The following is a 27,319-nucleotide window of genomic DNA, read 5'->3' on the forward strand; positions in this document are numbered from 1 at the left end:
TTGAAAACTTTATTAACAGATTGCAGAATGGGTACAATACAGTACAGCTCAATACACACAAATTGTTAAGGGGATGCAGACCAGAGAAAGACTTTCGTCTTGTTTACATCAGGGTCCCCCATTTTCAATTCATCAGGACATATATGACATACATGACATACAGATAGTCAGTACTGCTACATCTATACATTTATGACATACCAGATTTGCAAATTCAGTACTGTTTGTGATACAAAAGGAGTCAAGAAAAGGGAGTATATACATTTGACGTAGAAACTACATACACAACTATCATCTCAGTTACAGTAAATTACAACTATCTCAGATCACTTGAGTGTTTGTTGCTTTAATTTACACATTATAAGTCACATAAAGCTAGTTTTAAATAGGATTCTAATCAACACAACCCAGACAGTCAAAGCGTCACTAACATATTTTTGTGTTTACAGGAAGCAAGCAGACAATCAGGAGAGGCAGACGGATTTAACTCTAAATTGAATTACAAAGCAGTGTTTAAAACACTCACTCAAACCAGCTGAGGACGATGTGGAGTTGAAAGACAATGCAAATAGCCAGTCTGACCACACCTATAGAGACTCAACTTAGTATCTCCACTTAGTATAGTAGGAAGTATCGCTTTAGATGCAGATTTTCTCTTTGTTACCACGAGACTCAACCGAAGATCGTGTGGAGCTGAGAGACAATCGATTGACCATTTGGAACAAATCTGCATCCAAACACCCACATGTAAATTTCTTTTACAGGAACGCCAACGATAACAGACGATATTCAGAGTGGGCACTTGGGAGACAAAGCAATGCAAATGCCTGCACTCGTGACCACAGACTTGGTGGACTCACCTGGCGGTGGATGGCAACAGAGAACCACTTAGTTAACATGAATCAGACACTAGTGATGAATTTGCAGTCATGAAAGGCACCATATTTCCCATACTAACAAAATAACATAACTTGCATGCTATCCCCTCCTTCTATTTTCTGCTTTATAACCAATAACATTCATAACTATTCTTTTAACAACTAATACATTTCCATGACTGCAAAATATCAACCACCACCAAAATTGAAACACAATTATCTAAATGTACAAGGTATACACGTACATTGATCATTTAGCTGACACTTTTATCCAAAAGCGACTCACAGGGTCTGTATGACAGGACATCAAAAAGGGCACAACTCTATCAGCTGAGTAACAATGGTCATCAAAGTGTTGAGTGCTACAGTGTAGGTTAGTTTATTAGGACAAATGCATGACAGTAAGGTTAGCTAGGGTTAGATTTATTTGTATCAGTTGAAAGCAGGATAATCATTTACACAATGATTATCAAAATGCACAAGGTGTATTAGAGGTAATTAAATTAATGCTATTTAAGAGTAAATGAGAAAACGAATGATTGTTTTTCATGCAAAATTAACTGGCTGCCTAGATTTTGTTTTTTCCCCATGCTAAATTATGACGAGCCACACTGAGACGTGAATAACGCCAGAGAAGGCGTGGCGAGGTAAGTATCCTGAGATACACCCAACGCATCCTGAGGTAAGATCAAATTAAATTTGACATCACAGATTATAAAGATAAAAAGAAATTTTCTGATTCCATGCAAAGATCGGATCCAAACGATATCAAATGCATGATGGTATTACACAATGAAATGAATTAACCCTAAATGATTTTCCTCTGTAGCAGAAAGGCGTTGAATCATTTATGTGAGGAGTTTTCTAAGGCAGTTTTTATCATCCTCAGATCACAAATTGGTGAGAGGACAGGACGAGTGAGACGACACGTGACCTGAACCACGAACGACAGCATAGAATCACCAGGGACGCCGCCAAGGAGCTGCGGACACAACCAGAGACGACGACAACAACCGTGGGAGAACCACCAGCCCACACAACACAGACGTCCCCAAAGGAAGGGGAGCAGAGACAGAAAGGACGACATGCAGCCCCACCCCGGCACTGCAGACCACGGCAGACCAAACCCATCACCTGCAGATGGGAACCAAAGCCCCGACCATCAAGATGGATTCCCATGACAAGATTGTCATCCGTGTGAGAGAGAGCGTCCTACAGACAGGCCACTACACCAGCAAACCCTCGCCCCTCTGGTACCGCGATGACGGGGAGCGGGGGACCAACCACCACACAGTACGTTCAAGACCACCCTACCGCCATGCCTCAAGGCCTGATAAAGGTCAAGCGTGAGCACAGTGGCAGACATGTGATGGTGGTGGAGAACAACATAGGCTCCAGGAAAAGAGTCTGCAAGGCCACTATAGTTGACTGTTACCGGTGACCCTTGACAAGGTACACAGGGAGTGGACGGCGACCTCCTGTAGGCCCCCTCTGAATGATGGACCAGTGAATGTTCCCGACTGCATCGTCAACAAGAGACACATCATCAGAGACCTGTGAACCAAGAGACTTCTGAACACACAGTGTCCACATTGTTATGTATTTATTTAATTTTTATGTGTTACTGTTTGGCCCTGCCACACGACCGACAGAGAACACCTTGTCAACAATGACGCAACATCATTCAGATTAATACCTTCACAAGCAGGAAACTTTTCACACAATTGTATGTATCTGCAAAACGATGAACTAGGGATGTGATGAAAAGAAATCAATGAGAAAGCATTAACAATGGTTAGTAATAATGAGCTAAAATGTATTGCTGAAGGAAGAAGTGGTCACATGATCACATTACATCACATTTGAATTACTTAGGTTACAAAATTGCCTGATTCTAAGTAAAGATCAATCTTTCAATCACAGATGAAAGTGACACTCAAACTCAGGTTAAATACAACTGGATCCTAAGTAATTTCATCAAGAATCATTATAAAATGTGCATATATATATATATTTTTGAACAGTTTCCCATAATCAATCATGTTAGTTTTATTAACCACCAGGTTAACAGTTGTTAAAATGTTTTTGTACACATTAGCCTTATGTGTAAATCCTATTCCTAATAATTATGCACACAATTTTGTTTTTTCACCCTGTGCACTCTGACCACACAGAGACAGTGCATGTATTTAATTGGTTTATTATGATGCCTGTATGTACAACCATCACATTAGCTCCCCTGAGTCACGACATGAACGACTGAAGGTATGCCAAGATATATGCACAGCTATAGCTTATGTTAATTGTGGTTTGATATCAGAGTTGAGGACCACTCATTGACATAGGTATTTTGAGCAATTAATAAAAGAAAAGGGTGATATCTATTCCCACATCTCTGATATCAAAATAACACAGACCGCAGTCCAGTCGATCATGTCATGAATCATAGATGTAAATAATTCTATTTTAAACTGTTATGCCAACCAACATCACATCGGCCAAAATTTTCATTATTTTAATTGTTTTCTATTTTCACTTTTACCTGTTCCAAACAATCCTGGTATATTATACATTAATCTCACCCACATTATAAGAAAGAAAAGTGAGTATTGTGGTATAATATGTCCTCATGTAAATACACCCCCCCCCCCTCTCTGTGGAATAAGACATTCCTCTCCCCAAACCTGTACCCCCCCCCCAATTGACCTATCAAATGGGACCACACACCCCCCTTGTTGAACTATAAAGGGCTCCTCCCGACCACAATCGAGGTCTTCTCACCTGGGTCAATTCAGCTGATCACCTGGGGGAAGCCCTCAGCCATTCTCTCTATGTAATTCTATCTGTTTGGTTAATAAACCCTTGTTATTATCCAAGCCTCGGTTGACTGAGAACATTCTTCATCAGGATATCTACAAATATCCCACACTACCTAATACCGACAACAAAATAGATGCCTCTACAAATCATATTATAGCCAATCGAACACAACTAATAAAGGCATTCATATTCCAGCATGGTTATAATGACACACCAACGCCAAACAGTGGTCAACGAACGGTCTTTATTAGTATTTTGAGCTGTCCAGGCAGAATTGCAGCAATGGTCTTAGGGAGCCATTGATATCTGACATCACCGTGTACAAGTCTGCCAGCCTTTTATTTATCCCATAACACGGGTTGTGTCTTCTTGGTTAGACAGCGCGTCCATGAACAATCTCTCGTGAAGTTTCTCATAGTTCGCTCGGGTCAGTCCATTATTGCACATCCCATGGGGGGTGTTTCATTACCATATATGGATAATCATGCACGAGCATTGACGGTAGAACAAAGAGGTATTTATCAACACGGAGGAGCGTAGGACCCGTGTACGCACGGTTGATAAATCCCAATATGTCTGTGCGTACACACATTCTAAATTCTGTGCTTACGTATGAAAATAGAACACGTTCTAAGAATTGTTGATAAATGAGGGCCCTGGTCCCCAAGTGGGAATCGAACCCTGGACGAACCCTACTTGATGTCCTCCTAAATCTTCACAAGGGCAGGTTTCACGGCTGGACGGTGTGCTGCAGGACGAGTGTGGTTCTCTCAGAGTTCCGTTCTCGGGTGTACACGGGCAGGGCCGGCCCATCCTACAGGCCATACAGGCGGTCGCTTAGGGCCCCGAAAGGGGGGAGGAGGCCCACTCATAGTAAAACATTTTGTTATTATATATATATATTTTTTTTTATATTTCTTTATATATATAATACTACGAGTGCCCCCCCCCCCCCCCCCCCCCCCCACACCTTTCTCTCAACGTTCGAGAGAAACACTGACTGGTGAAATGAGGTGTCTGCAAAGATATGATTGAATGTATTCATTTCGGGTTAATCAATTTCACCAGTTTCAACAGTGTTTCTCTCGGACGTTGAGCAACGTGGTGATTATTATTGCATATGCATTTTCTGGATCTCGCCTAGGGCCCAACAGACCCACGGGCTGGCCCTGTGTGCAGGGCATTGCTGAAAAAGAGCGTACATGCTGCTCTGCACAACATCGGTGGATAAATAAAGGTTAAAGGTTTCGACCTCTACCGCTCCCTTGATCTCCAGGGCCCAGGAGTTCAAAACTTGTAATCCCCATCTGATTGGATCAGATTTGTATTCATTCATTTCAACTCATTATTAATTGAAAATGGGAGACCCTGATGTAAACAAGATGAAAGTCTTTTTCTGGTCTGCATCCCCTTAACAATCAAGTCAAGTCAAGTCAAGAGTTTTAATTGTCACGGCATACAGGTATACAATGAAATGCGGCTGGTCTTGCCCGCGACGATGTGCAATACAGTGGTACAACATATAATAGAATCCAATAAAAATACAGTGGTACAACATATAATAGAATCCAATAAAAAACAACAGTGCAATAAACAGGTACATGGTGTGCCATCTCGGTATCTGTACATAGTATTTACAGAGCATATAGGACATGCTAGGTAGCTTTAGTAGTGCAATACACTGTTCCTGATGTACAATACACACAATACAATTGTGTGTATTGAGCCGTAATGTACTGTACCCATTCTGCAATCTGTTAATCACATTCTTCAATCAATCAATCAATCAATCAACCAATCAATCAATCAATCAATCAATCAATCAATCAATCAATCAATCAATCAATCAATAGGGATTCAATGTTTTGAACTCCTGGGCCCAGGTGATCGAGCAATGTGACCGCAAGGCCACCCCTTTGCTGCAACAGATGTGACCCTGGGACCGACCCTACAAGGTGAAGGATGTGATCAAAGGACAGAATCCGTAACCCACTTGCCTGGAAAATCGAACAGTAATGGTCAACTGGGAGAACGATCCAAAGGGTCTTTTATTTTAACCTGTATTTGACTCTACAGGTCGGCGATCTCTTATCTGCCTCTATGTGATAAAGAGGTGAAGAGGTAATTGCCCTGGGTTTGCAGTTCTCCATAATGTTTCTTAATTGTCCTCCCTCGATTGGCCTCTTCTCCTGTCAATCCATCCCCCTATTATCAATCCACGGCCAAAGGCAGTTCTACGCGGCAACCGTTCTTTATAGCCATTTCATTGTCCCTCAGTGTAATTGATTCCACGTATCGCGCCTGGAGCCGCGCTGAGAGTGAGGGGCCTCATACACATTTCATTAACATAGTGATACTATGCATCTTTGTGAGGCGGTCTTACCGGTGAGACACGACGTGTAATTAGCATCTCAGTATGGAGGTGTATAATGCAGTGCGCGCGCACGTGTGTGTGTGTGTGTGTGTGTGTGTGTGTGTGTTTTCGTGGCAGGCCACGTCCTCATCAGGATCTTATCCCTTACAGAACAGCCGCATGACATCATGTTTTATCTTTATGTTTTATCTTTTTATTTTCACATGCACACGCATTTCCAAATGTGTTCCTGGAACACGTGTGCTAACGTGATTCCACATGTGTCATTTTCATGGGTTTCTAATTTCAAGGCCTGGCAGAGTCGCAGGTGCTAGCAGACGGGCAGTGTCGTTGGGGCGCTGTTACCAACTAGAGCCATTCTAAGGGCTATAAAGTTCTATAATTCAAGCACTAGCCCTAACACTGAGTGTATTACAGGGGGAAAAAACGGGGGAACAGATGAAGACAAGAGAAGTAACAGTAAGGTTAGCTCACCACATCATGTACACAAGATCTCTGGCCCTGGCGAGCACCGTCTGGCTCTCCTCTGAGCAGAACGACCAGGCAGTCAATACGCGAGTATTTATTTTTAACAGTATATGTTGGTTGGTTCGGTGACAAAACAAAAGAATACTGGTTTTCTAACAAAAGAAAGAGTTCCTGGGCTGTTCATGATAAGGAGGTGTTGTGGATGTCGGAGGAAATAATTAGCTGGTCAGATAGTTGGTTGTTACAAATGTATTAGGTCAAATAGGAGATTGGCTTGAGAGGACCCAACCGAAAGTCCTGGCCTGGGGAAGTGGCTCCCAGATTCACTGTGTATGTCGATATTTATACATGATAAAAGGGGTGGGGTTAGGTAACCAGGTGAGAGAGGGGGGGGGGATTCAAAGGGAGGGGCTGGGGAAGGGTGACCGGGTGGAGAGAGGAGGGGTGTAGTGGGGAAAATGGGGGATGGGGGAGGGTAGGTCAAGGTGAGAAACAACGGAGGGTATTGGATTAGAGGGGGAGGGGGAGAGTTTCTACCGCAGAGGTTTCCGTCTCTCGTGGCAACAGCAATGTTGGAGAGTTCAACTAGCTCCCCCTTTCCACTTCCTTGCCCATCCCACCGTGCCACACACTTCATGTTACACATTCGCACTACCGCGTGTCACTGTTGTCTGCTTTGCATGGTGTGCCACAGTCCTCGCGCGTCACACCCTCTTCGTGCCACCGCCTGTTCCTTCACCCTACTACTGCATGTCAACAGCCTCCTCCCTTCTGCGTGTCCCTCACTTTTCGACGTCCTCCGGGAACACCTTTACAGGTGATCATTTCCCACTTCCAGCGTGCACCAGCGCACTTGTTTAACACCCACTTATTTCTCAATGACTCAATGAAAACCAGCTCATCATATTCCTCTTATTAACTATTTTATTGCTCTCATTCCACCTGCGCCTGTTTGGTAATTTTGTGGCTCAACATGAACCCGTCTGCGACATGATGAGTGGCACAGCTGGAGTCCATAAAGGTCTGATGGCACTGACACTGTACACTTTTATTATTCATTGTGGTATGAAGTCACCTACCTGCGCCTACTCCCTACGTATCAGACCACTTTGAAATAAAGCCGTAAAAGTAATTTAATAAAACATTTCAATCTCTTAATCTTAATCTATTTAAGCTTTGCACTTGTGGTTATTAAATTCAGGTGTGGCTCAGAATCAGTCGATTTGAATCATGGTGACATTCCATTACAGTTATTCGTCCTAACTAGACGTCCCTCTAGTCCCTTTTTGCTTCTGTTTTGTTTATAGAATATACTGGTTCATATAGAGGTAAACATTCTGTACATAAGAAATGGGTATTTCTAGAGGGCTCAACCGTGAGCACAACAAAATTGAAAATAGCGAAGGCTATACAGGAGTCCTCGCAATCAAGCAGAAATCAAATCTAAATCTCATAATTAACAAGTGTACATTTGTGGTATCTTCTTGCTCATATAAAACAAATGACATTTTCAAGCCAGCAGAATGGATAGTCCACACACCTGAGTCTTCCTCAGGGTGTGCTGGATTGTGGGGAAGATTGATGAGGGCCTGTCGAAACTTCAGGTGTGTAGACTATACTTGGGGCTGGCTGGAAAATTATTTTCGAATATGAAATGCAGTGTGACTTTTGTGAGATAGGCCTGTCTATTGGTATAATCTAACTGTGCGCTGCTTCCTGTAGCATCATATTGAAATTAGTCTTCTTTTTTGTCTGGTCACAATCTATGGAGATCTTAATTAGATTTGTGTTATATATGTTAAACTGAATTACTGAAAGTGATACGTGTATAAACCCATGTGTATGGAACATGTGAAGTGTGGTATGACGGGGATTGGGATGACGTGGGGTATATATGATATACTTGTCCTATAATGATGCCATGAGCGATACAGGCAGGGCATATTGCCGCTGGACCTCCACAATTTGTTCTTGGTTGAAGTTCTTTTGACCTGGTGAAGACTTTTCTCAGCCATTACTAAATTGTCAATACTGTTTTTAAAGGGGATGGGGGAGCTGATGTGATTGGCCCTAACTGAAGCCAGCGCCAAACTCGTCCTTGCTAATGATGTAGTACTCCCACTAAGCTTATGCCTACAAGTGAAACCATAGAAATCACACATATGTAGGCAACACATGTTCAATTCACGTGGCTTTTCTGTAAAGGATATGATAGCGCTCTCACCACCAGTGATGCCACTAACGCGTTACTAAGTAACGCGTTATTGTAATCTGATTACTTTTCCCCGAAAATAGTAATCTAACGCGTTAATCTTTACAAGCCAGTAATCTGATTGCAGTTACTTGTCCAAGTGGCTGTGCATTACTATTTCGTTACTATCTCATCATAATGCAGGCGGAATGCAGTATTTTCTTTCGTTTTCGACAGTCAAATATATGTTTGGAAAGCTTTTCCTTGTATTGGGGAGTGACGTCACAGCACGCAACCTGGCGTGTTGAGCCATGCTGGTGGGCGCGGCTGTTATTGTTATTTTCAGGCTGACCTAAACTGCGCGCTAGCAGGGAGAAGCTCGCGCTCGTATTCGTAACGCTTTCTTGCACTGGAAGTTCACTAGTCTACTTAACGTTTGTTAAGCCGGGTGAAAAAAACATTCACTTTGCGGAGGAAACAAAATACTGTCTACCGCATATGGAATATACAGCACAACCGTCGACTTCTACAGGACTCGGAGCTGCACCACCAGCCAAACAGTATGTTCCATATTTTGCATTGCACTATAATTCATGAACATGGAACACCATACTGCAGTTACTGTAGGTTGTCAGTAGCACACTGACAACACTGCAGTATATATATTCCCTCCCCGCCGTATATATTTCCCTCCCACCCACCCACCCCCTCCTAATGTACAGTCCCCTCCCCATCATATGTATACTCTGTCTGTCATGATCTAGGGGTAACAGTACTGTATATTTGAATACCGCTTATGTCACAAATGTATCAGTACTAAATACCTATATGTCCCTATGCCATAAATGTCATGTATGTTGTGTATGTCATAAATGTCTATATGAATTGAAAATGGGGGACCCTGATGGAAACAAGACAAACGTCTTTCTCTGGTCTGCATCCCCTTAACAATTGTGTGTATTGAGCCGTACTGTATTGTACCCATTCTGCAATCTGTTAAATAAAGTTTTCATTCATTCATTCATTCATTCATTCATTCATTCATTCATTCATTCATTCATTCATTCATTCATTCATTCATTCATTCATTCATTCATTCACACAATAATAAATAATAATAACGTAGAACCATATCTGAATGGGGCAGGCCTCAAAGGTAGGCTACATATCAGCCTACATGTGGTGTTATTGACCATTTATCTTTTGTGAAATCTATAGATCTATAGATAGCAAGATAGGCCTACCTGCCCTATTAGTACATTTTACTCAAACTGAGTACATTTTACAAATTTTTTTTTGTCATTCTTATGTTGTGGCAGCAGCAGGGACGACGACTTCGTAACCTAGTTACTTTCAAAGTAACTAAGTTACTCTGATAATCAAGTAATCAGTAAAGTAACTAAGATTACCTTTTAAAGGAGTAATCAGTAATCAGTAATCGGATTACTTTTACAAGTAATCTGTGGCATCACTGCTCACCACAGAATGCGGGTTCATGTCTGGCCCGATTTTCCCACTGGCCTGGCGGAAGGCGATCCTCTTCCTCCTCATCCTGAGGAAGACGTAGATACGGACGTAGACCAGCAGGGTGACGATGAAGGGCAGGTAGAAGGACACCACCGAGGAGTAGATGACAAAGTCTGGGTTGGAGATGGAACAAACCATGGGGTCGTCTGAGAGGAGGGGGAAACACAATGATATAGGGACTGGGTTAAGGGGGGTACGAAGGCTGAATATGGGGTGTGTGAGGGGGGTCCGTTCATCTCATCAGAATAACATTTTACATGTTAAATACATGGACCCAAGTGCTAATTGTTTTTGGTAATATGACTTTTATTTATTTTGTTCATTAAAATTACCCCTTGTCATGACTCATGACTTGTCAAGGTCATATGTTGATTTATGTTCATGCTGTCTAATAATTTTCACAAGATCCACAATGTACATTTTTCTCTATCTGATCTGATAAATTGGCTGCATGACTTCCATAATAGTCTATCCACATAACACTGTATGATAGCCATGTACAATAACACTGTATACCGTATATAAATGTATCTATATCTGCATGAATATATCTGCATATATTCCTGTTTACATACCTGTATACATAGCCACTCTGTACACTGTGCACACTGTATATATACTTTATCTATATCTGAATATATATGGACTGCATTTATATAGCGCTTTTATCCAAAGTGCTTTTACAACTTATGCCTCACATTCACCCATTCACTCACACATTCACACACTCACTCACTCATTCACACACTGACGGCGGTCTGGTGCCGACCTGCTCATCGGGAGCAGTTAGGGGTTAAGTGTCACTTCGACGCGCTGCCGGGAGGAGCCGGAGATAGTGTATTTACTGTACATCATAATACTGTACATACATTAGATTAGCATATTTACTCAGTAGCTTCGTTATATACTGTATATATTAGATATAATCACTTGTTTCACTGTATATTGTTTAAGCACTTTACTGTTACCTTGCACTCTGGTTAGATGCCAACTTCTTTTTGTTGTACTGTACTTTTGCCGTACAATGACAATACATTTGAATCTAATCGAATCTAATGCACTCTTAGTTTTGAACTCTTTGATACAACATAATGGAGACCAGGTTGCCATGTTGCCAGTTACCCAGGTAGGGTATCTCCCAGGCCTTTCTGCGTGGAGTTTGCATGTTATCCCCGTTCTCGCAAGGGTTTCCCCTCCCGATAAGATAAACCCAATGGAAAAACATGCACAACAGATCGCCAACACTGTCGCGTCCCTGACGAAGACGGACAGGAGCACCTCTACTGCTCCCGGCTGCCCTTGGGGGGAAGGACGACGGGATGGGAGGTGCAGAGAACATTTAGTCAGCGACTCAGTGCATGTGTGTGTGTGTGGTCCTGTCGGTTGCCCATCGCATGCGTGTGTGTGTGTGTGTGTTAATCTGATGACAAATAAAGACTTATACTTATACTATGCACTGGCTTGTATAGGACTCAGCTTGTGACTTGCTCTTCTTGAGTCTCAATCCCCCTCAAGCTTTGGAATTTCTCTTGACTCAAAGTCGACTGGACCTAGGTCTTTTGTACTACAGTACATATAATTGATGTCTGACGTTGACCGTTGACCTTTGACCCGTGAGGATGTCCTCAGCCAATGGCTGTCCTTTGCTCTCCCTCTCTTTGTACAATAATTTCTTATTGACAGTTTAAGAACCGTAAGCCAGTAAGGTAAAGGAGGTAAATCAAACTTTTGACAAATCCAGTTGGGAGAAACGAAAAGTCTAAATCGACGTGGCTACATACTGTAGGTGTAACCCGGTGCAGACGGCGGCAAAAACCACACTCTACTTCGCTGATTCTATACACATTCAAAATGTATGTCTGACTTTGACCTTTGACCGGTGATGATGTCCTCAGGCGATGGTTGTCCTTTGCTCTCTCTCTCTTTGTACAATCATTTCTTATTGATAGTTGAGGAACTGTAAGGTGAAGGAGGGCGGTCGATATCCCGACCGAATTCCCAAATCAACCACTTGTCACAACAGGTGATGGCCATTCAAAGGTTAAATAAAATTACAGCACACAGGGGATTGACCCAAGCTGTGGAAGGAATGCTGCATGTTAGTGGCATGCCCATACCAAGGTGATTTACTGGAACATTCTTGCTTCCCTCAGATCAATACTGCATGCCTGGATACACAGAGTTGGAAGGAAACATAGACAGATCCCCCAACCTGCCCTTTATCAAACTCTCTTACCTTTGGACAACCTTGCCTGTTTACCTTTATACCTTAGTTTCAGCTTTATATTACCGTATTGGCCAGAATATAACATACAGTAGTGTTTTTTGTCGCAAATTGCACCCTGCGAGGGGGGTCGTCTTATATTCGGGGGCTAGAGATTGGAGGTGTCGCGTAACATAAGCCGTGACATGAAACATAGAAACAGCACGACATGTTTGGTATCAATGGATTCCTTGCAATCTCAAGGTTCATATGTGACGCGGCACGGTCTAGGTCGGATTGTGCCGGCAGAGAAGATTATTCAGAAATGCCGAAAATGTTGCGCGATTCAGAAATAGGTCAACATTTTTATAATGGCAGATTTGAGTGCTTTGAAATGTTGTCTATCTGTTTTATTTGTCTTATTTGCAAAACGTAATATGCAAACACAGGGAGAGAACATGCAAACTTCACACATAAAGACCTCCCACCATGAAAGGTGCTATACAAATAAAGTGTATTATTATTATATTACCACCCATCCACTCAAAAAAAGGGGACAAAAAGAGACACATTCATCAGAGGCACGTATACCTACACCATAGGTGAGATACAGCAATAGTCAATATTATACACATTAAGCATACCAGTGCATCAAATTTGAATTATTACAGGGAGGAATAAGACAGAAGCCTGAAGCCTGTTCTGACAGCAGGTCACTTTGCCAGCTCCGGTGGCCCATGTGTTGATGGTTTGATGTGTACCTCCATGACATCCCATGAATATTATATCCAATAATCACTGCACTGTTGACTACGAGAGTGTGGGCGTTGCTGAAGTGAAGTGTTCGCATTCTCTTTCTTTGCTGCCGTCTAAACGGGCAAATAGGACGAAGTGATAACCCTGAGAATGACTTCTCAATGGAGCCTTTTCACAACAAACAATCAGACATGTCACAGATGGGTAAACACAGCTGCGGCCGAACAGCTAATAGCGTTGAGAACGTCTCCTCTCCCTTTAGGTGAGCCGAGCGCAGCCGCGCAGTCCATACCCATTATACCCAACGCCTAGAAGCGCTATTAGAAGCAGGTGACAACGGTTGCTACGTGTCCCATACGTAGTTCTTTGCCTTTATGAAGAAGTATTCCTCTAGGAATGAATGGGAGCCAATGAGCTTGACACGGAAAATCTGTCATCAAAATGTAAAATCTCAATCGGTAAAGGATATCAGCTATAGCTAATCGATTTGACCCTGGGACCATAGGGCCCACAGGCGGCCGCACAAACCAAATGAGCTAAAGGGTCAGACCCGTTAGCAGATTCTGGTTGACCGACTCGTTAGTAGTTTACACAAATAAAGAAGCAAATTGACTACAATTCAGTTGAATATGAGTGGTTCAAAAACATCCACAGAAACCATGACAATCGATTTATCACCTGCTAGCACAGGTCAGGCCAATACTAGCCAATGTTAATCTCCCATAGCAACTAATCAGTAACAATGCCCCCTGTTACGGTGACAGGGACACAGCGCAGTCGGCATTTTATACAAAGGAGTACTGTCCTTTGTATAAAACGTTAAACCAATTTTATTAGGTTGTTAAAGAACCCAGCGCACCTATCGCTGAGTAGGGGGTTCCCCGACATTTCTGGCCAAATTACCAATCAGGTCTCTGACATCAAGGCCACCTAATCATCCCTCCCCCTTAATTAGCTGATATTGATCCCTGTCTCCTGAGCCTTTCAGCCATTGTGTGGTGTGATGTGATGTGTGCCACGGTTGGGTGAAGGAGGCAATTTCCACCCCACATTGTAAAGCACTTTGAGTGTCTAGAAAAGCGCTATATAAATGCAATGATCATTAATTCATTCATCTCCTCGCAGATCTCATAGTTCAGGGAGGTACAGTACACCCGGCAAAGTGCCCACGGCGTGTGCCATTTTGAATCAGAGTGTGAAATCATGCCGATGTCCACGTTTGATTTTACCCATCTATCACAACAGGGGTCTGCTAGGCAACAGCCTCGGACAACATGGTACACATGGTGTTCTGACCTGTGGTGTTGAAGCCAAACAGTAGGGGGCAGGAGACTGTGAAGGCCAGGACCCAGACGGTGGCGATCATCATTGACACCCTCTTCCTGGAGCTTTGTGTGGTGTTGTACAGGACAGGCATTACCACCGCCGTGTACCTGCAGATGCAAATGCACACACGCACGCACGCACCCACCCACACACACACACACACACACACACACACACACACACACACACACACACACACACACACACACACACACACACACACACACACACACACACACACACACACACACACACACACACACACACACACACACACACACACACACACACACACACACACACACACACACACACACACACACACACACACACACACACACACGTCAGAGAAAGTTTGTGGAAAGCAGCCTGAGGGCTGAGAGAATTTTTTAATGAATTAAGAAACAAAAATGTGCAGGGGAAAGGGAATGAGAGTCAAACATCTCTGCCCAAAGGTGCTATCTTAACTCATATTTTCCTTTAACATATTGAATAAATAATATTGTATCCTTGTTCTGCCCATATTTCTTTGTCTTTTTTTTATAAAAAAATAACCGGAAATGAGTTGAACAAAGTTAAATAATTAAATTTTAAGCCTTATTTAGCCACTGTGTCCATGGAAATGACGATGAACGCAGCCATAAAATGTACGGTTTCCTTACGCAGAAAAGACCTAGCAACTATAGTCGGTTTACTTTTCGGATAACTACATCACTGCATAACTCACTAAGTGTTCAGACAAGCTTCATTTTTGGTTATTCGTGATACTCTTTACACCCAAAATTCAAAGCCTCATTTTCTTTCACACTGATTTGTTTGCGGATGTTCCGAGCCGGTGCAGATGTTTGCCCTCTCGGGGCAGATCTTGGTGGTGATGTATAGGCGTAGAGACAGCTCTGCGTAGGAGTGTGCCTGTATATGCCAAGAATCGTAATGAGTATGAGCAGATAGAAGAGGTCAGTGGTGGGCTGGGATGAACGACCCCTGTCCGACCCAAGATTGACATTCACCCAACATTCTACCCACTCTACCCTTTCACTCTCCCTCTTAAAGCGATAGGGGTCGTTTTGTCGCAAGCGGAGAGTCCTCTCAGTCTATCCAAAAAGACAGCTCGCACCTCTTTTAGCCCTGAAGGCTAATCCTCCAAGAGTCCATCATATTAGAAACTTAAAGGGGAACTACACCAAATTTCACAATTCATACATGTTATTCCTATGGTCTAAAGACAGTCCAAAAACTAGGGCGGCTAGGTGGTGTAGTGGTCTAAGGCACTCGCCACCAGTGTGGAGACGCTAGGATTCGCGTGTTCGAATCCAGCTCTCCACATTGTTTTTCAGTTTGGCTGGTCGTCCGCAGTAATACACATTGGCCGTATTACGGGGAGGGAAAAACTGAAGGGTGGGGATCGAACGTTGTGAACAAGCGACTCCTACAAGTCGGTTGGTGCGCCTGCGCAGTAGAATCAGGAAGTGTCGGGGGCAGCGTGAGCCTCCCACGCGTTACTCCTCGACACCGAGAGGTCGAGCTGCGCAGGTGAAAAGATGCGACTGCTGTTACCTCAAGTACCGGAGGGGACTTGTGCTATGTATGACTTAGTCCTCACTGCAGCCGGCTTGTGGGAGGCAAGAAACAGCGTTCGTGACAGGGGAGGGTTGAATTGGATGATACGAAATTGGGATGGGAGAAAATATAGAAAAAATGGGAGAAAAAGTGGATCAAAAAAAAAAAGACAGTCCAAAAACTCTCTCCAAAATCCTAGTAAATGTTAAATTTGTGATGTCATCAAGTCTGAAGCTGCTCCATAGACAATGAAAATTGTGAAAAATAGTGTGGGTGACACTGAGAACACCCTGGGGAAAGTTCTGACTACATGCGTCCATTTGCTCTTTCAGAACTGAGAACACTACTGAGAATTAAGCTTATTTGGGTATACAAAGGAAAACAAACATTCTACAGGTGGGGGCTGACAGAGCAGTCGTCTGGTTATCCAGAGGTTCCCGGTTTGATTCCCGCTCCTCCCGGACAGCGTGTCAAAGTGTCCTTGAGCAAGATGAGCAGGTTGGCACCTTGCATGGTTGCCTCTGCCATCGGTGTGTGAATGTGTGTGAATGGGTAAAATGTGAGGAACAAATTTTAAAGCGATTTGGATAAAAGCGCTATATAAATGCAGCCATTTACCATTTACAGGTCCACAAAATCAATCTCCTATTAATTTATACCTGATGACATCACAGGTTTGAGTCATACTCAGTAGCTCATGTTCACAAATATTGATTGAACTTTCCTAGGCCATGGAAATAACATATTGGAATATTATTACTTATGTAATGTGGGTGCTGTTCCTTAAGAACATCTATACATCATGAAACAATGTCAAGAAAGACAATCATCCAGATTCCATTAACCCTTTCACTACCACACTACAAAGGGTGTTAACGCTTTCACTACCACACTACAGAAGGTTAACCCTTTCACTACCACACCACATAAGGTTAACACTTTCACTACCACTACAAAGGGTTAACGCCTTCACTACCACACTACAGAAAGTTAACCCTTTCACTACCACACTACAAAAGGTTAACGCGTTCACTACCACACTACAAAGGGTTAACACTTTCACTACCACACTACAAAGGGTTAATGCTGTCACGATCGGGGCCTGTGCCTTCCTCTGCCGTCATCTGTACGTGCCCATACATGGGCTTCCTGCTGGAGCGTTCCCGCGCTGCCAGATGAGGATCAGCTGCAAGGGATTCCCTCATCAAGCGGGTCTTATATCACCTGGCAGATCCTGTCATCCGGCGTCGCAGTGTTAAACTGCCTATCTAGGTACGACCCTTCAGTCTGAAGACCTACTAGGCACCCTCTCCTTGTATTCCCTGTTTCTAATCTGCCTTCTCTTGTGCCCAAGGACCACAGTTCCAGCGAGCCGTCTGGAACCCCCTGGAGCTGTCAAACGGAGTTCCTGCTCTCACCCTCGACACAGCCGGTGTCCACACTCTCCTCTACGGAGTTCCCGCTCTCACCCTCGACACAGCCGGTGTCTACGCTCTCCTCTACGGAGTTCCTGCTCTCGCCCCCTGACACAGCCGGTGTCGACAATCACCCGTATTGCACTAGGAGTGCACCTGTCCAAAACCAAGAGACATTCAGACCTGCCTGTCGTACATTTACTGTGTATATTTCTGTCTGCTTGGGAAGAATATTAAAAAACCCTAAACCGCTCCATTCTCTCTCCTCCTGTGTTTTGCTATTGGGCTCCGCGAGAACCCCATCCTCACAAATGCTTTCCCTACCACGACAAAGAGTTCACGCTTTCAATACCACACTACAAAAGGTTAACGCTTTCACTACCACACTACAGAAGGTTAACGCTTTCACTACCACACTACAGAAGGTTAACCCTTTCACTACCAAACTACAGAAGGTTAACCCTTTCACTATCACACTACAAAGGGTTAATTAACGCTTTCACTACCACACTATATAATGTTAACCCTTTCACTACCACACTACAAATGGTTAACACTTTCACTACCACACTACAGAAGGTTAACCCTTTCACTACCACACTACAAATGGTTAACACTTTCACTACCACACTACAGAAGGTTCTATAGCATTATGGCTTCGCTCAGCACCTGTCTGCATATATCTCGCTTCAGCGTATATACACTGAATAAAAAATGCCACCATGTACCTTTACATGCCAGCATTCATCTGGCCACACCCCCATCCGCTTACCTACATAAGCAGGGGTGGGGCCACACACTCATCTCCTTCTCAAATTTCATCCACAAGCTAGTGCTGCTCACATGCCCACTTGACATGGAGAAAAATATTTAGTCTGAGGAAAGGAAGAACAAGGAGATACGTTGACATCATATCTTTATTTTCTCTCTCACTATTTTCGAGAAAATACGGCGATATTGTCTTCGTCACTGGAGTGTCTGGAAGATGATGATCATTCTAAACCTCCACCGTTTTTTTCGTATTAGGGGCTCGCGTCGCTAATATACTCCCCAAACTGCAGTCCTCCTTTGCTGCGGCTGGATGGGTTTGACCCTCCTGCTATGCAGCTGAACTGTGGAAGTCTGTTGTGAGGGACTGGTTGGTTTTCAAGCCTGGGTGAGTAATGTTTGCTTGCGAGCACCACTTGTCTGTCAGTGCTATGGGGGCTAGCTGACAATTTTTACGAAAGCCGGCCCCAGATTAGGGTCCTCTGTTCAGCCTCTTAGGCGACGGCGGGGGATCTTGGTCTGAAGCCCATTATAGTCAACTAGTGGGCCGCGACCAGGAACTGGTGATCCCAGGATTCTCTGGACGAGCGGATGCTTCTCTGTCACCGTGTAGGCCCCATCTTTAATATACAAATGAGAGTATACCCTAACGAGGAAATGTGGGCATGGATGTTCGTTATCGGAAGATCCATGTTCAAGTCGGCTGCAGTCCAGATGGGACTTGTGCTGGCTCCGCCGGATGTCTGGTAAAATCACCGTTGTAAACTGTGTTGACATCTCTTTTTCTCTTCTCTCTTAAAGGATGAGGAGGGTTTCAGACGGCGGCCTGTCTGAAGTGTGGCTTGTTTTGTCGTTTGTACAGTTCAGGTGATAGATGCTTAGCTTGCGTGCTAGTTGTGGCCTACCTGTTAGCCAGTCAGCTGTTAGCTGCGGCGCTAGCCCGTTGTGTCACTAGGCTAGGAAACGTTAGTTTGGTGCTATCAGTCGAGAGCGGCTGTTAGCTTGATGCTACACTGTTGAACATTGCTATGACTATAACATGCCTTAAAACACTCTGACTACGAGGTCATCTTTGACAGAGGATGTTAGTCGAACCTACACCGGGAGCCCTGCCAGCGAGGACTGCGTCAACATGGAGAACCGTAGCGGCTGGGTGGCGCAGCGACGCTGCCCTCGTCGTCAACACAGGAATGCTGTGTTCAACGTCGGTGCCCTGTTAGCCAGATTGCAGTTCGCTTGGCCTGCACTCAGGGTAGGAAAGGTCCCGACCGGACCTTAAACACTTCTTCTTCCTTCCCTTCTAAATGTTTTGTAATAACGATGTTTTCCAAAACGGGTGTTGCTGCAATACATTTAGGATACGACGCGTGTTGTGTGTGAATTGTCTTGTCACTGGTATAGCTTCTCTCTCCATACAAATCGGGTTGTTGTTTTACATGTGTAAAAATGATCTGGTTAGTTGTGTTGAGAACATCATGTGTGTTCAGGTACCGTGAACTCACAACTAAGGGGGTTAATTAACCTATAAAGCTATGCTTAGTGACATATGAGTGAAGAATGAATTCTTTTCTCAGCCTGTAATGACAATGTGTGAATATGTGTTCACATATTAACAGGGTTACCTGTTCAACTTGGCCGTATCAAGGGTAAGGTAGGAGGGGTGATCCCCCCAGTTTCCCTGGGGCTTCTCCACCCTCCTTTCAGACATGTTGTTTACAATATATTGTGTCACTGTGTTTGTGGGGATACGATGTAACCCTCAGCTTAATTGCTGGGGTTGTGCTAACCGCTTGAGAAACTATATTTTCCTAAAGAAAAGATTGTTTGGTCGCTTATCGTGTGTGCTTAGCAAGGCCTGTGGCCGATACATAATCGAGGATTCTGTATTCTCTCGTTATGAAAAACGGCGTTCCTCTGTAGCAAGAGTGTACTTGCCATTTTTTGTGGTGATAAAGGGTTGTGTGTGTCTTGTGATCTACAACTGGGTTAGGTTGGCCACAGAAGCACATGTGTAAGTCTGGTACCGGGGCTCTTAAGGGGGCCCTCTCTATTCTGTGTTTTTTCCTTAGTAAAAATCAGATAGCAGGTTAGCACATGAGCTGTGTGAAGCTGTTAGACACTTCATGTAGCTGACTATGACTGTGTCATGCTCTTTTTTGTCTTTACATCGTATCATGGGTGTGGGGTCGTAAAGGGGTGAACTGGTAATCCTTTCCTCCCCTTTTTGATTGGTCAGGGGTTAAAACCTCCTGTCTTTCAAGGTTCCTGTCACGTTGCTGTTCGGCAGGTTACAGGGTAAGAAGGGGGAGGGGGGAGGGAGTTTCCTGGTCCCACGCCCTGGAATATTGGGCGTGTGCACCGCAGAAATTCCCCCGCCATAGAGTACGTCACTGTGCGCGTCTCTGTTGGTAAGACTTCCGTGAGTTGTTCAGGTCCATATGATGGATCTGTTTCAGGGAGTTGTCAGAGCTCCTCCTCACGAAGCTCCTACTCGGGTCTTCTGTGAGTTAGGGCTCTCCTTCCCTGTGAGGGAGCCTCCTCAGAGTTCAGAGCCTCCTCCTCAGATTGTCAAGGTGAGTAGAACTTCAAAAAGGAGTCCTGCTCTATTGTGTGTGTATTCGATTCAATTCGATTATTGAGTGTGTATTGGTTCAGTGCCTCCTCCTCGGAGAGCCCTAACCCAAATTTTACATAGCTCAATGTTGCAATATATCCTTTTCAATCTATACAGCTCGCGTGGGAAGTCTCTCTGGGGATTTCCGTCTCCTCCCTATGGCGAGGATGGTGGGATGTAAAAATGTAAAAAAAAAATACCCTCAGCTGCGTCACGAGGGATTCATGTCAGTCTGTGTTCTTTCTTTTTTGAATAAAAAGAGGAAGGTACATGAAGCACGACGGCTCCGTGTTGTTCTCCCAGGCGACTTGGAGGAACAATGTTTGGTGTCTTGCTAGACTATCCATTGATGTGTTTGGGTCTCGACGCATACATAGTGCTGGCTCTGTGTGTTCTGTTAAAGAATCACACAGGGGCTAAGTGCGCCTTGGTTGCTTGTTAAAACAGCGTTTTTATAGGGCAACTGGGATGGAGTTTTGTCTCTTCCGAGCGCCAGTTTACTAGGTTGTCTCGATGAATTCTCGTTCATATCTGGGGGATGTTAACGGAATAGATCAGAACATAGGTAGAGGGGTCTCACGCCCTTGGGGTGGGCCACTGAGCACGGTCCAAATGGGACCGTCTGGGTGGCGCCCTCTTTTCATGTTTTAGATCGACACGCATACCTACCCCCTCTCCTGGAGTGGGCATGTCGGCGTGGTTAGGACGCGGGACTGGTCTGGTCACGCTGGTCCAGGTCAGTTAACCCGTTGTCCGCCGGGGATGCAGATCTGCTGTTCTGGTACCCTGAGGGACTTGTGCTTTTTTCGGGGGGAAAAATGCCGGGTCAGTCCGGGTGTCACAGGGTTAGGCGTTATGGAGACCCTTTGTTGGGTACATGTTGTACTCTGCACTATCGTAATGGCTTACGGCCATAGAAACCTGTACACGTCCGATCTCGTCCGATCTCGGTAGCTAAAGCAGGTTCGGTCCTGGTTAGTACTTGGTTGGGAGACCGCCTGGGAATACCAAGTGCGGTGTGCTTAGGGCTGGTTCTCCATTCTTTTCGCTCATCTCTCACGCGTGGCGAAGAGAGGGCTGTTGGGGTGGTCTTGGACCTCCTCTGGTAATCCTGTGCTTCCCGTGCCGCCGGGCCCGGTCCGAAGTAAAGTTTCGTTGATACCGTAGGCCTGGGATAACCCTTGTTTGAAAACTGAAACACTTGTACTGCGGTATAGCCAGTGTATACCCGCAGGTGTGTTTTGGAGTTTTTTCTTGAGGGGTTATAGGAACAACCACCGTCTGTACCGAGCGGGTGGTTGATTCCCTGGTGTGTTGGAGCAGAGTCACCTCCCGGGTTACCGGTTGAGTGTGCCCCTGCACGTTCATGACGTCTGCCAATCATGTCAGCCTTCTCTGCCTCAACCCCTCTGGGTGGGTTTTTTTTAATGGAGGCTTTGTCATGGTGATCAACAACGCCAGCATACGCCCCTTTCGCCGGGGGGGCTGTTTTCAGCTGACTCCTTTGGCGCCTGTCTCGTCCGCAGTGCTCCAGGCTCAGGTTACAGCCTGTTGCTTGGTTTCCCCGGTGCGCTGCCTGCTTCCGTTGGTTAACCTTTTTTGTGTGCTTACGGCCATGCTGACTGCCTGTTCTGCAGGGTCAGTGTGCCAGGCGGTGTGCTATTGGGGGGAAAGGGCCCGCTCTTGGAGGGGCCTTATCCGAATACGCTGGCGATGTGGGGGGCGGTGTCACTAAGTGACCACCTGGTGGGGTCTTGATGCCTGGCGTCATTGACCTCTCCGGGCCCCCGTTTTCCAGGGGATCCAGTCCCTTCAGTGGGTCTGGGTCTTCCTTCGTGCTCCGCTGCTACGGCCTTGCCACGGGGTTGGGTTTGCTCTTGACCCCGTGATTTCTGGGGGCAGTAACGAGGTTGTTCCTTCCGTTCGTTCCCGGGTGGCATGCGGGTTGTGCGTGTGTGTAGTCGTGGGGTCAAGCCACGGTCTGCTCACCCTGTGCGTTGAGTTGCTTGAGTGCCTCTTCGCACGGTCGGATCCGTCGCCCTCCCGTGAACCTCCAATAGGGGGGGTATCCTCCATTAGGGAGGGTCGGGGGGGCTCGGTCCTCCCCGGTCTGATGTTTGTGGGGGGCCTCAGCGGGGTACATTTGTCGGGCTATGGCTCCCGCTCATTCCCTGTTATGCAGACAGGTGCTGAGCGAAGCCATAACGCTATAGAACGAAGGGTTATGTATATAACCCAGTTCTATGAGTTATGGTGCGCTCAGCACCTGGACGCCGCTGCGGCCCTTGATTTTTCATTGTGGTGAAATTTGTTGGTGAAGGAGATGAGTGTGTGGCCCCACCCCTGCTTATGTAGGTAAGCGGATGGGGGTGTGGCCAGATGAATGCTGGCATGTAAAGGTACATGGTGGAATTTTTTATTCAGTGTATATACGCTGAAGCGAGATATATGCAGACAGGTGCTGAGTGCACCATAACTCATAGAACTGGGTTATATACATAACCCTTCGTTAATGCTTTCACTACCACACTACAAAGGGTTAACACTTTCACTACCACACTACATAAGGTTAACCTTTCACTACCACACTACAGAAGGTTAACCCTTTCACTAACCATCTGTAGTGTGGTAAATCAAATCAAATCAAATGTATTTGTAAAGCCCGCAATCACATGTTAATGTCCCCATGGGCTGTACAAATCTTCTTTAAACAGGTCAAGAAGAAACATCACAATAAAGCAAGAACAAGAAGGGCCCTTCTTGGATGTCGGTGATAGTAGTGTTGCTATGGATAATCGATGGGTGGAGAATAAAACAGGCGCAATAGTTGGTATGTATGAACATATACGTGTAATAAAACACAAATATGTACATGCAATAGCAACTGGGGTACAAAAGAACATTTTTGAAAGATTTAAATAGAATAGAGCTAAGAACAACAACAACAAAAGAGAAAGCATAGTGAGACGAGCGCTAGTGTGAAAATAGGATAAAGGCTAAATGTCAAGGCTCGGAGCTCAAAATATCAGAGTCATATTCTGTTTGCACATGAGTATGTATTCCATTCGGATCCATTTGGAGCATGGGGGCAACGTAGAGATGATCACATCATCTTGGCCATCACCCTGAGACATTCACCACCTTGGCCAACACTACGAGACAACCACTCAGAGAGATAGGGAGATGTGGACAGGGGTTAAAGCGTTCCCGTGTTTGTAGTGGGCGGAATTGGAGCAATAAATACATGTAATAAGCATATATATGCATACATGGTGACAATAGAATCAAAGTATATAAGATAATTGTGAAATTAAGTTGTAAATAGAACTAAGAACTACTGCAAGCGTTGGTATACAGGATGAGATACAAGACGATGGCTCAGGGCCATATGCCCCGGGGGCAGGAGAACCACTCAGAATAGGTTGAAAGGGTTAACCTTCTATAGTGTGGTAGTGAAAGGGTTAAAACAATACAGCTACACAGCACTCATTAAGAATATGTATATGCTTTTCTATTGTCTCTTTCATACTACATCTAGTGTATTTCTGAATATATCTTGCATGTAATATTCAATAGTGAACACTTTCTCATGCAAGTGGTTAAAGGTCTGTTAGTTCTCATAGAACGAATACGGACATTTAAGAGACAAGGACATGAGCTCATGTACGTTGACATTAGTGTATATGCCCACGTTCCAGTGAGAAGCATCTGGTATCTGTACACACAATGTGTCTATGTCCTGAAGGGTATATAAGACACCATTCTATGTAATTTGTTACTCACACTCTCTATCTTCTATCTTCATCACTCTACTATCTACTTAATCTTTTTTTAAATTATTATTCATGTTAATTCTCTTTTGACTATTGTTTTAGCATACTTTACATTTAGTAATTTAGCTGACACTTTTATCCAAAGTGACTTACAAGTCAGCAGGAAGGGTACAACTATGGCAGCTAAGGGTACATTAGATTGTTCATCAAACAGTGTTGAATTTGAGTGTTACAATCTTGAGTGCATATGCATAGTAGTATAGACATATCACTGTAGCATAGCCTAGTAGTAATATAGGCAAGGTAGCATAGTGCATGCAGACAGTACAAAGGTTAGTATGTATTACTTTCTTCCCCTCTTCATTTCAGATATTGATTGAAGAAGTGTGTTTTTAGTTGAAGGCGATCCATATCTGTAACAAACGATTATATTTAACTGATAATATAGGATATCAATTAAGTATTCCATTCTTATATCAAATCAATAGAAAGGAGGGTGCTTGGAGGGTGCTTCCACACCAGCCTTGTTTAGTCTGGTTGTGTGGAACACTGGAGTGTTTAACTCCCACTGTGAGGTTTGTTGGTGTGAACACTGGAGTGTTTAACTCCCACGGTGAGGTTTGTTGGTGTGAACACTGGAGTGTTTAACTCCCATGGTGAGGTTTGTTGGTGTGAACACTGGAGTGTTTAACTCCCACGGTGAGGTTTGTTGGTGTGAACACTGGAGTGTTTAACTCCCACGGTGAGGTTTGTTGGTGTGAACACTGGAGTGTTTAACCAGTGTTATCACATGGCTTTGTTTAGAAAGCATGGTTAATTTGATGTGCATTATGGTTATAGCTGTTTATGGTTCATTATGGCTATGTGACAAAACTGAGGAAAACTAAAACAAACCCTGTGAACTTTGGAAATTATTCAACAACCAACTATGCTGCAGTAAAAAACTAAAAACCAGATTTACAAACATAAACATAAAGACAGAAAACACTCTCATCACAGACAAGCTGGATGTGGCCAATTACTTAAAAAATTTCTTTACAAACATAGCCACAACACTGGTTAATAAACTACCCTCCCACTCAGGGCATTTTGGGGTAGAACACATCATAGCCTTCTACAAAAACATAGGGGTCTGCAAAGACGACTTCAAACTCTAAATGGTAACAACAGATGAAGTACTAAAAAAACTGAGTGCCCTCCAACCTAAAAAGGCCACTGGCCATGACAATATCCCCTCCAAATTCCTCAGAGACTCAGCAGCCGCCATCACCCCAGTCATCACACACATAATAAACCTCTCCATAAAACAGGGACATGTCCCCAAATACTTCAAAATTGCGAGAGTGACCCCCCTGCACAAAAAAGGCAGCAAATTAGACTCAGGCAACTACCGCCCTGTTTCTATTATTACCTCCATCTCGAAAGTCATGGAAATAATAGTCTACGAACAGGTCGAAAAATACCTAGCAGAAAAAAAACGAATCTACAAATTCCAATCTGGCTTCAGAACATCCCACTCCACTGACACATGCCTTCTCTATTTGAACGACCACATCAAACAAGAGGTGGATGCGGGCAATTACTGCGGCAAGTGCGGCATGGTCATGCTGGACCTCCAAAAGGCTTTCGACACTGTCAATCACTCCATTCTGATTGACAAACTAAAAGCGATTGGTTTTGATAGTTCAATTCAATTCAATAAAAAAAAACTGTATTAGTCCCGCAAGGGGCAATTTAAGGCATGATATCACAAACAGCTGCATTTCTATACATTCAAGACAAGACAGGACAAAACAGGGACAGAGACATACATGACACTTCAAAGCATAAAAGACATGCCACTGCCAGAATGGGATCCCTACATTGTTGATCTGTCAGTCCAATAGATGACTTGACTTGTTTAAAAAAGATGTGTACGGCCCATGGGGACATTAACGTGTGTTGTCGGGCCTTACAAATAAATTTGATTTGATTTGATTTATGAATAAATAATTAAATAGATTTGGTCGGTATAAAAAGTGCACTTTCGTCAAAAATATTAAAATCAAGGGGTCTGTACTGTGGCCATTCATCAGTCGAATGGCCTCTGGTACAAACCCAAATGTCCTTCTGTTTCTTTTGCAGGCAGACTGTCTAAAGCGCTTTCCTGAGGGCAGCAGGTCAAAACACACATGAAGGACATGTGTGGGGTCATCAATTATTTTGTGTGCTTTCTTGAGCACTTGGGCATTGTAAAACTGCATTAGGGATCTTTGTGTTCTGCCGATAATTTTTTAGCTAAGGTTGACATTACAACACCTTGCAGTTTGTTCTTGTCTATTTGACAGAGGGATGTGAACCAGCATACAAATGAAAAGGTTAAAATACTCTCAATAAAGGAAGAATAAAACATTGTCAGAATTCTCTGGTCGACTCCAAAGGAGTTTAGTTTGCGAAGACAGTACAGACGCTGATGAGCCTTTTTTATTATAACATCTGTGTTGTCACTAAATTTTTATTTGTCATCAAACACAGTTCCTAAGTATTTGTAGTTCTGGACAATTTCCACCTCAGCTCCGTGGATGCTTGTTGGGGTGACTTCTATGTGTTTTGGTGAGATAATAATTTCTTTGGTTTTGGATACATTTAAATCCAGCGAGCTGGATG

At 44.1% G+C, this 27,319-nt stretch overlaps 1 protein-coding gene across 1 annotated transcript in view; it reads right to left on the reverse strand.

Annotated features, from left to right (window-relative positions):
- Window positions 1–27,319, reverse strand: part of drd3 (dopamine receptor D3) — a gene marked incomplete at its 3' end in the record, with an annotated part of 281,359 nt that overhangs the window by 176,134 nt on the left and 77,906 nt on the right. The window contains exons 4-5 of the mRNA XM_084325856.1: window positions 14,514–14,650; window positions 10,211–10,404 (exon numbers count right to left, since the gene is read on the reverse strand). Of these exons, the coding sequence (XP_084181982.1) occupies window positions 10,211–10,404; window positions 14,514–14,650 (331 nt within the window). The remainder of the gene's footprint in view (window positions 1–10,210; window positions 10,405–14,513; window positions 14,651–27,319) is intronic.

The sequence above is a fragment of the Notolepis coatsorum genome (assembly GCF_963971535.1).
Source record: "Notolepis coatsorum genome assembly, chromosome: 12".
NCBI classification, from domain to species: Eukaryota; Metazoa; Chordata; class Actinopteri; order Aulopiformes; family Paralepididae; genus Notolepis; species Notolepis coatsorum.